At 39.6% G+C, this 14130-nt stretch overlaps 1 protein-coding gene across 1 annotated transcript in view; it reads left to right on the top strand.

Moving 5' to 3' along the window:
* The first annotated feature begins 425 nt into the window (after nucleotides 1-425).
* LOC139380223 (uncharacterized) overlaps nucleotides 426-14130 on the top strand; it is a 44894-nt gene continuing 31189 nt past the window's right edge. The window contains exons 1-2 of the mRNA XM_071122753.1: nucleotides 426-3629; nucleotides 4471-4572. Of these exons, the coding sequence (XP_070978854.1) occupies nucleotides 735-3629; nucleotides 4471-4572 (2997 nt within the window). The 5' untranslated portion in view covers nucleotides 426-734. The remainder of the gene's footprint in view (nucleotides 3630-4470; nucleotides 4573-14130) is intronic.

Here is a 14130-nt window from a genome sequence, read left to right as displayed (position 1 = left end):
ACAAATAAATCAATCCAGATGACACCATGAGTCAAAAAATATATAAAATAAAATCAGCACAAACTATAATGTATTATCAGACCACAGTCATTCTGTGTCAGTGTATTAAGGTGAATCACTTAAAAGCATTCCCTGCTAAACAGGACATGATATCAGGCTATTCCAATTTTGGTGCAGATGACAAAGCTGGCCAAGACTCTATTGAACTTGGAAAACAACATGGCAGTTAGCTCACTACAGACAGATCAGGTGTTCAAGACTCTATTGAACACATTCTTGGGAAACAACATGGCAGTTAGCTCGCTATAGACAGATCAGGTGTTCAAGACGCTTCTCGTGTGTCAGTTTCAGATGTATGCCTTACTTCAGCTTTTTATAGTGATTTGATATTCCAGGAGTTATTTGTCACGTCTCTTGATGCCCCAAAATAAAGTGCTAGGTCTCCTGGAAAGGGACCTGTGTGCTAGGCTCAGTGGGGTTGCTGCTGTCTCAGGCGGGCTGTGGACTCAGTCAAGACCCCCAGCAGTGCAAGCCACTAGTACCACAGGAGCTGTCTGTGACCTGCCAGCCCTCTGGACTCTGTCACCTCCCTTGAGAAAACAACTCTCTCGCTCTATGCTTGGAAGAGTTTAAAACCTCTGAACACTACAAACCTATTTGGAGAAGGTCAGCTCCCTGTGTACCTAAAGAAGCACTCTGGTCAAAGCAAAGCCTTTGACACATCTGCCAAAAGCATGCCTGCTGAACACTGTGAGGTGTCAGAACTAATTGAAGCCATGGATTCAAGCGAGCCTTCTGAGCAATCTGCTGAACCCTGCATCATTGTGGACGAAAGAAAAAACTCTTTGGACTATACTGAACCCCAAAAGGTCAATGGACAAATGGATTCCTCTGTGCACAGTGCCGATCATTACAACATGAATGTAGAACATGCAGAGGAGAGTAAACCTTCTGTGCATTATAATAGGCATTCTGAGGGCTTTGAACAATGGATCAACCAGCCCTGTGAGGACTATCCAGCTCTTCACAAGCACACTAATCAGTGTACGTCTTCCGAGTTAAGTAAATCATTTGAAGAATGTACTCAACATTGTGAGTGCTTTGAGTTCAGCAAGTCCTCTGAACACTGTGCTAATGACTGTCTAGCTTCTGTATTTAGGCAACACTGCGAACATTGCACAGGACACTTTCAGTCATCTGAACAATGCAAGCCTTCTGATCAACACTGTATGTCCTTTGAGCCAAGCGAACCTGCTGAGAGCTCTGAGTTTTTTGAGCAATGTAAGATATATGACTTCATACCTGACATCTCTGAATCTACTAAATCAATCAGATCCTTTGAGCACTGCACTGGTATTTGTGAGTATTCAGGAAAATACAATAATATTGAACATCCAACAGAATATAATGAGACTACAATGTCATATAATGATGATTTAAAGCCCGCTGAGCCTACAGTTCAACAAATTGAAATCTGTGGTCTTTTTGACTCTGAGTTTTGCACAACATTAGAACCTATACATTCTTCAGATTTGAACATGCCTTCTCAACGCTATGCTGAACAAGTTGATCCCAATGAAAGTAGACATGTCTCTAAAGTTTGTGAACCCACTGAGCAAACGTTGCTTGCTGAACAATGCAGTCATCTATCTGCTGAATATGATATACCCTCTGGGCACTGTGAACTGCAAAACAATCTCTATGAGCAAAGTGAGACAAGTGTACAGTGTGAACTGACTGAGCGATGTAATTCTTGTGAGAGCTATACCAGTCAACATCAAAGCATAAATAACAAATACTATGAGCCTAGCAATGCATTTTATTCTGAGGAAGACAAGTCTTCTGAGTGCTCATCCATAGAAACAAGTTATTTAGAATTTTGCATCGATGACAGTATAAATTCAGACCTATTAACTGATTCAGCTGAATCCTATGAAGCATTAGTGGAAGAAGGAGCACCAGACAAATCCAGGGATGATAAAGCTAAATTCTGTTCAGAGATATGGGGATCTTTTGACAATTGTCCAGATGCGGTAGAATGTGAGGAAAGCAAAGCTGATGAAGAAAAACCTCACTTGGATGCAGTTGTTGTTGAGGAATTCTTTGACTTATTCGATAAAAAGGATACTTATACCTTTTCTCAAAGGCGACCTTATACCTCCTGTTTTGAAGGGGGAGGGGTTCATGAGCAGATTTTTGAACAACTTAAACCTCAAGTGCCCATTATGAATGAGGAAGAAACACATATGCCCTGTGCCAAAAAAAGGCTTGAATCACTTGCTTTAGACGAGAAAATCAACGAGAATAAAGCTTTTAGTCAAGAAGAAGTTGATCAATCTTATGATACTTGTGCTGAGGACAGACCATTTAATGTAGACTGTGCTGATGATGAGGCATCAGCCTCTGGATCTTTTGCAGAGGAGGAAAGATGTGAATCTTGTTTTGAAGAAGCCTCAGCTAATGAAGTTGACGTTTACGAAGCTTTTGTAGCAGAAGACAATGCTATTAAGGCTGAGGCCCACAAGCCCTTTGTTGAGGAAGATTGCATTGCTGAAGATAAAGCTGGTGAGGTTCATGCCAATGGACCCTTAGTTGATGAGGACAACATGTACGAGCACAGTGCAGAGGAAGCTTCTCATGGATCCTCTGCTGGAGTGTCTTTTGTTGAAGATGATGAAACATATGAGGGCCAAAATGATCAGACTTATGAACCATGCTTTGAAAAAGAGAAATATTTTGATGAAGAAGACCAGAAAATATGCATTGCAGAAGATGAATTATACAAGCCATATGCTAGAGACAAAGCTTATAGATCATATGAACTGTGTGATGAAGATTGCATCGCATATGGCTGTGAACATACACCACTTTCCATGGAAGGGGAAGCTTATGCACTCTGCGCTGAGGAGAAAGCCTGTGAACCAAGTGATGAAGAGCACCATGAATATGAAAGCAAAGCCAATGGATCTAGTGTTAATCAATTCTGTGATGAAGAAGACTCTGATGATACTTTTAATGAAGGAATTGATGACAGCACTCCTGAGACATATTTTAAAGATGGAGTGTGCACTGAGGAGGGAGAGCATGCTGCTCCATGTGCTGAGGAGAGTGAATGTCCTAACTCACTTGAGGTTATAACCAAAGACACTGTACTATGCACTGAAGGAAGCAAACCAGCTATGCCTGATGGTATTGAATTCAATGGAGATCAAACTGATTCCTCTACAACCTCTTCGGAAGAGATAGATGAGCAAAACAAGTCATCTAAATTGTGTGAGGATCTGAACACACAATATATGTCTGAGGGCTGGGAGGAACACAATGTTGTCTCAGAGTACCTCCAAACCCCAGAGTCCGAGGACCTTTCAGAGCAGGTGTCTGAGAAAACAAGCCCCCCTTTTGATGGTGCTGAACATAGTAAAATCTCCATGGTCAGCGAGCCAGATGAACATAATGCCGAACAAACAGAGCCCGCTGAAAAAAGTGAGCTGGATGAGAAAACAGAGATGCATGAATTTTTTAAGATTGTGGCCTCTGAACAACCAAGTGAAGAGTCTGACGAGGAGCTGAATGACGATGAGTCTGAGGAGTCCTGTGAATGCGAGTACTGCGTTCCGCCTAGAGACCAGGTATTTCAAGGTTTTTGCACCTTTCTTTAAATCCATTTGAATAGCATGCACCTAATTTGATTAGAGCTCTGCTTTCACATTTCAAATGATACATGAACGTTTCAGGTGTTGCATCAAACTGAAATTTGACAGAGAAAATATGTGTGTTTGTCAATGTATTTGGCCAGTTTTTTTAAAAAATGTACGTATTGACCATTCAGTTTTAGCTTTGGCTGTGTTCGCGTTGGATAAAATTTGTGGCAACACAACTGAAAAAGAGGAGGATATGGCTAAACATAAGACTCTTATTGCTTGACACAGCAGGTGGTATTAATGTCAGCCTATAAAAGTTATGATATCCTGACCTGGTTATTTACTCTGCTGGGGCAAACAAATTTGTATTGCACAGTATTATAGGCTGCTTATTTGGTCATCACATTTCCTCTTGCTAGTATAGTCGGTATTGCCTACTTGATGAGGGAAGGGTTAGCTCATAGTCAGCCCACAGACCCATGATAGCCCACAGTCACATTGACATTAACTTTTTCCATCAACAGAACACCAGCTGTTTGGAAATTGCTGTCTTATGCCCCCCCCCCATGGACACATTCCTCTATAACTCATTTCTCTCAACCTCACAAGCAAACCTTTTATCAGTGTGTTTTCGCATTACAATTTCCTGAAGTAATGTTATCAGTTTAATTCATGACCCACATGCACACTTTTTAATGGTTTTTGCATCATGTCACAGTGGTTTTTTGATTTGCTTTAGAGCACAAACATTGCAAAATAATCTATTGCATCTATTAATTTGATGTCATCATTTGGCTCATTAACCTAACATTTACCTACTTGCTTTCAGGTCCCAGAACAACCTTTGCTCCCTCAAATCAAGTCAAAAGACGCAGGGAAGATCTGTGTGGTGATTGATTTGGATGAAACATTAGTGCACAGTTCATTCAAGGTAAGCTGATGTGTGTGACCGGCTCTTTAAGGACAAATGCTAACGTACTAGAGTTGATTGTTTTCAACTCTCTCTTTTGTACTAATTAGTAAAGAAAAATGCAAATAATAATTTATTTGATCTAACAGCATTGTTTTTATTCTATGTCCATATCAATATTAATTTCTTCAAGAAGGCTTCAAAAGAAAACATACTTTTAGGAGATCCTATATTCAAGGGATCACAAAACAATTTTTTTTGCCAAATTCAAGCAAGTTCTTCAGGGTCAGATCACTACTCTTGTTATGGCCATGGTTAAATAATACATTTCACTTTCAAGCAACCTTTTTACGCCTAGTATTGAAATTATAGTCCATATCAAATAATGTGTGATTATGTCCCTTCGTGTTCACAACTTGCCTATACAAATTGAATGATTGTATCTGCTGTGATCAGATTTATTTGGAATGTTAATTGTTGTTAATGAATGTTTAACAAGTTGTTAAAGGCATAGTTTGGGATTTTGGCAATGAAGCTCTTTATCTTAACTTCCCCCAGGGCAGACACTGGTTGAATCAACGTTGTTTCCACTTCATTTCAATGAAATGACATTGAACCAACGTGAAATAGACATTGAATTGACGTCTGTGCCCAGTGGGTTGTGGATACTCTTTGTATGTCTCTGCGCGCAGTTTGAAGAAAGTTGCTAACTAGCATTAGCACAATTGCTAACTAGCAATAACTGTTCCTACAGACTTCCAGTCATTGCACTAATGCTAGTTAGCATTGGCTCACAAAACTACCTCTAACTTTCTTTGTACCGAACACAGAGACATAAAAATTGTATCCACGAGTTCACCTGACACTGGGGAAGAAGATAAAGGGCTTTATTGCCACAATCTTGAACTCTCTCTTTATGGTTGAGTGCACCATTAAAAATGTCAAGACTCCTTGTTGTGTGGCTTCTAGCAAGTCTTCTTTTCTATGCTACTCGGTAAATCCAGAATTGGCTGCGTAATGGGCATTATGTACTCTTGCCCACCACAGGTGGTTTTCAATCTAATCACAGTCTGTCCCAAAGGATGTCACCGGATAGGGCCACAGGTCTAAACTGTCAATGAAAGTGGCAGCATTTGATTGAAGGCGAGTCACAAGTTGTAGTGGTGCTGTTTTGAGTCACTTGTAGTTTTGATTAGGGTGTATATAATTGGATTGATGTTCAGTTCTGTAATGTCTGCTTGTCCAAATAAGTTATGGAGGGGAACTTATAGTAACTTAAAGATCTTGATTATTTGAAATACATATTTTATTTCCTATCCTCTGAGAGACATATGCCATATTCTAACTTAAGTTGGCTTGTTTTCTTTCATAATATGGCTGTTTTGATTTTAGAATAATGCTGTACATTTAGGTGATGTAAACCTACATTTTGATGCATGAAAACAATAAGTAAGTTCAACTTGGTTCAAAGTAAGCTAGAAAGGTCTAGTATAGAGTACCAGCAAAATAAATAGTGGGGTACGACGTACTAGTAAAACATAAACCTATCACAATAATTAATAATGAAATTAATAAAGAAAACGGTAGGATATTGAACTACTTATCTTTGCCACGTTTGAGTCACATGAAAAATTAGCGAATAGACATGAAAACGTGTGGAATACGCTCCAAAATGCGGTGTGGTTCTATGATAACACTAAAATGTTGCCATTGCAGAGATGAGTGGCCGAGATCGAGACTCACGTGGACAGCAGTGTATGCATCATTCAGGTTACAAGACATGTGTAGTCCTAATGAATGACAATCACCAAATGCCATTCATAACACGTTTTGGTGTTTTGTAAGTTAAGTCTCTACGCATTTCACTTTACTTGTTCATGTGACATTAAAACTTGAAACATTTATCAAATGGCACTGTATGGATGCCGGAATTGAAGTAGCCTAATGGTGGGAATAGTAACTGAAGTCTGGACTCTGACTGTAAAGCCTCACATGTAGCCTATTATAATATTAACTCCTGCAGAATTAAGTGTCCCTCACAGTAAAATGATAGACCAAATGTCAATTTTGTCTCAGGAACAGGAGTGGAGAAGTATGAGAGAATGCAAATGCGTGCTTAGGGACCTGTTGTGTAGACTCAACGTGCAATTTCTTTGTGACATAAAAGCTGACAGTATTTCATTTTCAACCACATAAAATTTGCATCCAAGATTAACTGAAATATTTTTAGAAACATGTTGGATTGTTTTCACAGCTTTTAATTTCCATAAAACCAGTCAAACTGCTGTCATTTGGAAATATCCCCTGGTCCCTAAATGTCCTCGCTCCATGAGAGAAGATTGCTGATGATGTAATTCCTGTTCTAGAACTGAAATTATGTCAGTGTAACTAGCTAGCATGCTAACCTTAGCCAGCTCATGAAAGTTATGTGAGGACATTTCAGTTAAGATAATTAGGTGTTAGGTGAAAATAATTATTTACCAAAAAGACTATCAGCCTACTTGTCAAGAGATGAGTCTCAGCTAAACTGTGCTTATACGAGCTGTTGACATGTTGAGGGTTGACGTTTGTCTGACTCTTGTCGTTTGATAATTCCAGTGAAACCATGTTGGATTCCAGACGACATTAATATTGAACATGTACACGAACATGATCAAATAGCTATATTCTTTGTTCTCTCTATTCATTTCAGAAAGTGTTCATACCCCTTGACTTATTCCACATCTTTGTGGTGATTGGGTTTATTGATATACCACCCCAAAGTGGAATTATTAACTTTACCATGCTAAAAGGTATATTCATTGTGTGCTTTTAGAATTGTTTTCCCATCTACCAATTGGTGCCCTTCTTTGCGAGGCATTGGTAAACCTTCCTGGTCTTTGTTGTTGAATCTGTGTTTGAAATTCACTGCTCGACTGGGGTACCATACAGATATGTGTGGGTTACAGAGATGAGGTAGTTATTCAAAAATAATGTTGAACATTATAATTGCCCACAGAGTCCATGCAGCTTACTATGTGACTTGTTAAGCACATTTTTAATCCTTAACATTTTTAGGCTTGTATACAAGCTCTGGTAATATGGATAGCCTATTTTCATGGTTTGAAGGGTGTATTGAAGCAATGGACAATTTAGTTTTGCATGCTTTTCTCATTAAGATAAATGGAATGGTTGAAAATTAGCAAACCCTGCACAACCGGGCCATGCAAAACGAATTTGCCTAAAACGTTAGTGGTCAAAACTATTCATCTTTGGGCGACGTGGGGAGCGGTTTCTAAAATGCATAATTTATAAAATGGTCATCTTTGTTTTATGCAGACTAGCTACAAAATAATTGAAATTTGACAAGTTAAAAAAGGGGAGGTGCAAAAACATTAGTTTGCACCCCCTATTTTAATTTGCTACATGGCAAGGCGGCCAAGTGCAAGGTTGTCACTAGTTAACACAACCACAACGTCATAAACCCATTTTATTTCTACATTTTTCTATTCCTGAAATGTTCAACCTAACCTTAAACGCACTGCTAACCTTAACTTTAGACGAAAAAGCTCATTTTTGTTTTCGTGAATTTGTATGATCTAGCCAATTTTAACTTTGGTTTCAGCTAGGTAAAACAGCTACAAAGTGTAGGCTACAGAGAAAAGCTGTTTGCCTCTCAGATGACTTGTGAATAGAAAGAACTTTGCAGCAAGTGGTTCTGAATAATAAACATTGCCATTTTGGTGGGTGGTAACATTGAAATGAAACCGAACCTGAAACTAAATGTAACCTCATAGGAAAAGACACGTAAGAGTCACGGAAACATCTGAAGTCACACATTTGGATTTGGCAATATGTCATACTTTGACTAAAATGATGCCTTATTGACTTACATTGTTGTGCAACATCATGGATAAGCTCTGGCCAGAGCCGGTCCTGACCTAAGCAAAATTCTGCTAAGGGGCCCTCTTACCTGACCCGGTCTAAGAATAAGTAGACCTATACAGAACAGAATAAACAAACAATATTTATTGAATAGAATACTTTCAATATAATCTTAAGATAAGTGAATATTAACATAAATAAGAAATTGTAGAAAATAATAAAATATAACACTGAGCTTTGGATCTGCTGCCTGGTAATTAGTCCAGTCCTCACAATATTATACATTTTAGCTTTGTCTATACAATATAAACATAAGCATATAAGCTATGGCTTAAAATAGTCAAATAAAACCTATACAGCTGTGCGATTAACTTTGGTTCCCTCTACAGCCTGGGCATTTTCAGCATCAGGATGGGCACCAGTCTATCTGGACTGTCTGAAAGAAATTGAGAAAGTATGTCACATAGTTAGTTAAGCAGTCATTTACACAAATTCACCTCTGCCATACAATGTGAAATGTTACTAAGTGTGTAAACATTTTAATGTTTGAATTAAATTCTTACCATCAAAATATTCCTCTACACTTTCTTGAGGCGAAATCATCAATGATATCATCATAGGACGTGTTTCCCCACACATAATTTATGCTCATGTAAAGAGCCTATCCAACTACCTCATCCCCATACTGTATTTATTTATTTATCTTGCTCCTTTGCACCCCAGTATCTCTACTTGCACATTCTACCATTCCAGTGTTTAATTGCTAAATTGTAATTACTTTGCGACCATGGCCTATTTATTTATCTCTTATCCTACCTCATTTGCACATGCTGTATATAGACTTTTTCTACTGTATTATTAACTGTATGTTTGTTTATTCCATGTGTAACTCTGTGTTGTTGTATGTGTCGAACTCCTTTGCTTTATCTTGGCCAGGTCGCAGTTGCAAATGAGAACTTTTTCTCAACTAGCCTACCTGGTTAAATAAAGGTGAAATAAAAAACATTTAAAAAAAATGGAATGATGGCCAGATCACTCATACGTTACTGTGACATGGAAAACTTCAGGGAGCTTTAGATTAGCTTTGATTGACTGCAATTCTTAGGTATATCCAAAAGGGTAGGATAGAGTTCCTCCAGGTTTTTCTCACAGAGAAAGGAAAGCAGCTCAAAGGCAGTCATCTTATCTGATGGCAGATCAGGTAAATTCTGAATCTCGTGTGCCAGATCCATTCCACTGATGTCACTGTCATCTCTGAAGGTTAGAGTGTTTTCAACAGCCATGTATGTGAGACTTTAAATATTCACTGGACATCTGAGAGGGTGTGCTGAAGTTCAGCAGCACTCCATTTTCGGTTTTCACCTTGTTGAGTGTTTCAAATCTCTCATCCATGGATGTCATAGCAGAGTCGACCACAATGTTGAAGTAGTTGACTTCAAGGTTTTTCAGTGCATCAGTCACTGGTTCATCAGGAGCCTCATAGCTTAAGTGCCTCTAGCTGTTTTTCATTTTCTTCTCTTTCAGAACAGCCTTCACATTAATTTCTTCACAAATGCTTTTGACTGTAGTCTGGGCCTCAGAGCATCCAGTTTCCTGGTATGTAGTGAGGGAGGCCTTTGCATTTGAGATTAAATTCACTGCGATATCCAACTGCATTGAGGAGGATTGGACGAGCTTCTTTACTTTGTTTGTCATTGTCAGTATCTCACACCATACAACACAGCAAATCAAGAAACTGTAGGACCCAACTTCCTCTGCAAATGCTTGTGACTCCACTTTGGCCACAGGATTGTTGATCGTCTGTCTGGCTTCCAATAATGCCTCCCGAACCTCAGAAGCCTGATACCTGATTGCATGAACACTTTGGAGCCTACTCTCCCATCTTGTGTTACTCCATGACTTCACAGTTATGTTCACGTGTTTCTTCAAAACACTCCATCTTTGTGTGCCAGGTGAAAAGAAGGTGAATAGCTTTTGCACTTGCCCAAAAAACACAACTGAAACTTTTGAAGATTTGGCAGCATCTGCAATGACAAGCAGTGGTCACCAACCCTTTCTGAGTTAAGATCACTTACGCAGTCAAAAAGCAAGCTGAGATTTACTGCTCAGATTTTTTTTTTTTTACATTAACCTGACACAAACAGTTTTGTAGGAATGAGGTTTGGGCAGCTGGCCTAATACATTATCACAGCATATTTGCTATATGATTGGCATGCCAATATTGTTAATCAGACCATATTGTATTTAAAAACTTGAGGTTTGATAACAAAATAGATCAGTTGGTTAAGCACTTGTGGAGCATGAATTGAAATAATTTGCTTTTTTATTTTACTGGCCTGATGGTACCTTCATCTGATGGTCAACAAGGTCAAATCACGACGTCAGTGATCAAGTCAAAAAGTCGGAGCTCTAAAAAGATGCCTGAGTTTCCGACTTGGAATTCCGACTTGGATGACCATTCAAAAGATTTTTCCCAACCCCCACTCACGGTCCCTGCTTTATCCTTCCTTTCCTCTGGTGAGACTGACCAGAGAGAGGGGACACCGTCTTCAACCTAATGGCGAAACTCGAGTCGCACCGCATCTGCCTCATGCACAAATTCATGTTGTTCCTATGAACAGAGAAAGTTACATATTCCTTAATATTAAAATCAACACGACGAGCTGCTAATAATAACAAAACTCAGGGCTATCGATACATGGCTACTCATTCATTTTAGCTGAGCCCAAGCAGAAGTACGGAGAAGCACATTTTGTAATACTGTTGAATGAAAACAGTGACAGTGCTGAATATAAACTCACTCATAAAAACAGCAGCTCTTTGCTGTATTCGTTGACAGTCTCTCTGTGGTCATGGTTTTAAAAGTTATTAAATCTTACGTAGGTTAGTAGCCTATTAAACTTGGCTGTAGCCAGGGTCATGGAAGCTCTGTAGCCACTGTGATTTAAGCTAACCAATTGGGCAGCGCAGTAGGTACACTCAATTCAGTCAGAGATTTGCCGGTCCCCCGGGTAGGCGGAGTTTGTCTCATGGGAACACGTTGCTTAGCTGGTGCGCAGGATTTTTTAATCAAGTGCACCTACTGGCAACAGCTCAACATGATTTGAAAAAAGGAGCGCAAGCCTTTATCGTTCGTTGGCTTTTATACAGAAATATTTGGTGATCGACTAGGAATGCCTTGAAGATCAACCAGACGATAACTATCGACCGGTTGGTGACCACTGGTTTAGTGTACAGTGGGGCAAAAAAGTAGTTATTCAGCCACCAATTGTGCAAGTTCTCCCACTTAAAATGAAGAGAGAGGCCTGTAATTTTCATCATATGTACACTTCAACTATGACAGACAAAATAAGAAAAAAAAATACAGAAAATCACATTGTAGGATTTTTAATGAATTTATTTGCAAATTATGGTGGAAAATAAGTATTTGGTCAATAACAAAAGTTTATCTCAATACTTTGTTATATACCCTTTGTTGGCAATGACAGAGGTCAAACGTTTTCTGTAAGTCTTCACAAGATTTTCACACACTGTTGCTGGTATTTTGGCCCATTCCTCCATGCAGATCTCCTCTAGAGCAGTGATGTTTTGGGGCTGTTAATGGGCAACACGGACTTTCAACTCCCTCCAAAGATTTTCTATGGGTTTGGCCACTCCAAGACCTTGAAATGCTTCTTACGAAGCCACTCCTTCGTTGCCCGGGCGGTGTGTTTGGGATCATTGTCATGCTGAAAGACCCAACCACGTTTCATCTTCAATGCCCTTGCTGATGGAAGGAGGTTTTCACTCAAAATCTCACGATACATGGCCCCATTCATTCTTTCCTTTACACGGATCAGTTGTCCTGGTCCCTTTGCAGAAAAACAGCCCCAAAGCATGATGTTTCCACCCCCATGCTTCACAGTAGATATGGTGTTCTTTGGATGCAACTCAGCATTCTTTGTCCTCCAAACACGACGAGTTGAGTTTTTACTAAAAAGTTATATTTTGGTTTCATCTGACCATATGACATTTCCCAATCTTCTTCTGGATCATCCAAATGCTCTCTAGCAAACTTCAGACGGGCCTGGACATGTTCTGGCTTAAGCAGGGGGACACGTCTGGCACTGCAGGATTTGAGTCCCTGGCGGCGTAGTGTGTTACTGATGGTAGGCTTTGTTACTTTGGTCCCATCTCTCTGCAGGTCATTCACTAGGTCCCCCCGTGTGGTTCTGGGATTTTTGCTCACCGTTCTTGTGATCATTTTGACCCCACAGGGTGAGATCTTGCGTGGAGCCCCAGATCGAGGGAGATTATCAGTGGACTTGTATGTCCTCCATTTCCTAATAATTGCTCCCACAGTTGATTTCTTCAAACCAAGCTGCTTCCCTATTGCAGATTCAGTCTTCCCAGCCTGGTGCAGGTCTACATTTTTGTTTCTGGTGTCCTTTGGCAGCTCTTTGGTCTTGGCCATAGTGGAGTTTGGAGTGTGACTGTTTGAGGTTGTGGACAGGTGTCTTTTATACTGATAACAAGTTCAAACAGGTGCCATTAATACAGGTAACGAGTGGAGGACAGAGGAGCCTCTTAAAGAAGAAGTTACAGGTCTGTGAGAGCCAGAAATCTTGCGTGTTTGTAGGTGACCAAATACTTATTTTCCACCATAATTTGCAAATAAATTCATTAAAAATCATACAATGTGATTTGTAGCTATTGCTTCCAGAAGCTCAGTCACTCATTCTCTGTGCACTTCCCAAGGTATGAGCATGTGTCTCTTTAATCTTAAATTTTGCTGAGATGGCTTTCCATAACGGGGTCCAATTTTGCCAGTAATTTAACCTCTTTTAGGATGTTTCCAATATCTGGTTGGAAGAATTTTTCTGATGAACCCCTGAATGCTAGGTTTTTTTCAACCAGAGACTGAATGATACTTATTAATCATGTAAGGACATCCAGGGTAAAAAAAAAACACGCCCTGTTAAGAACTCTTTTTATTCTTTCAAATATTTTTTATATATATTGACTTTCAATGTTTCAAATGTTTCTTTCATTGTTTCTTTCCAAAATGGTAATTTGTATGTGGTCAAGAGTCTGTCCCTGACTTAGGCGCAGATCAAGTTCTCTCCACTTAATCATGTTGTCTGTGTGTTCAGGACTACCCTCATGGTGTTTCAGAATGGCGTTGATATTTGACCAGTCATTCACGCCTTCCTTTATTATTTTGTAGTATTTTGTAGAAAAGAGCTTACAGCAAAAAAAAACACAGCCTATGAAATCCAACTCCTGGTAATCTTTTCCCATTTGACACCTGTCTCTGTAATAAGCCTGAATGGAAACCTCTTCTAGACTTGTCTTTAGGGTAAGAAAATTCCAGTCCTGGTTTGAATGGACCTTTGCACAAACTCAGTCCTCATAAAGTATTTTAAGACTGGGGGGGAGGCAATCTGCTGGGTAACTTGGTAGAGCAGCAACTGTTCGATTAGGGTGAGCTGATGCTGGCTGTACACTTCTGGTTGTGTTAGTACTGGCTGAGGCTGTCTGTACTTCACCTGGGTTTGTGTTAGTACTTGCTGAAAACAGCTGTATTGCGTCTGTGTTAGTATTTGCTGAAGCCAGCTGTATTGGGTCTGTGTTAGTACTGGCTGAGGCTAGATGTGGGTCAACTGAGTCTGTGCTTGTACTGGCTGATGATCCAGCAACTCCTCTACTGACAAACTTAAGCATAGCACCTGTAAA

This window comes from Oncorhynchus clarkii, chromosome 22, assembly GCF_045791955.1.
Source record: "Oncorhynchus clarkii lewisi isolate Uvic-CL-2024 chromosome 22, UVic_Ocla_1.0, whole genome shotgun sequence".
Classification (NCBI taxonomy): domain Eukaryota; kingdom Metazoa; phylum Chordata; class Actinopteri; order Salmoniformes; family Salmonidae; genus Oncorhynchus; species Oncorhynchus clarkii.
The sequence above is the reverse complement of the archived record's forward strand: the minus strand, read 5'-3'. Positions and strand labels throughout refer to the sequence as shown.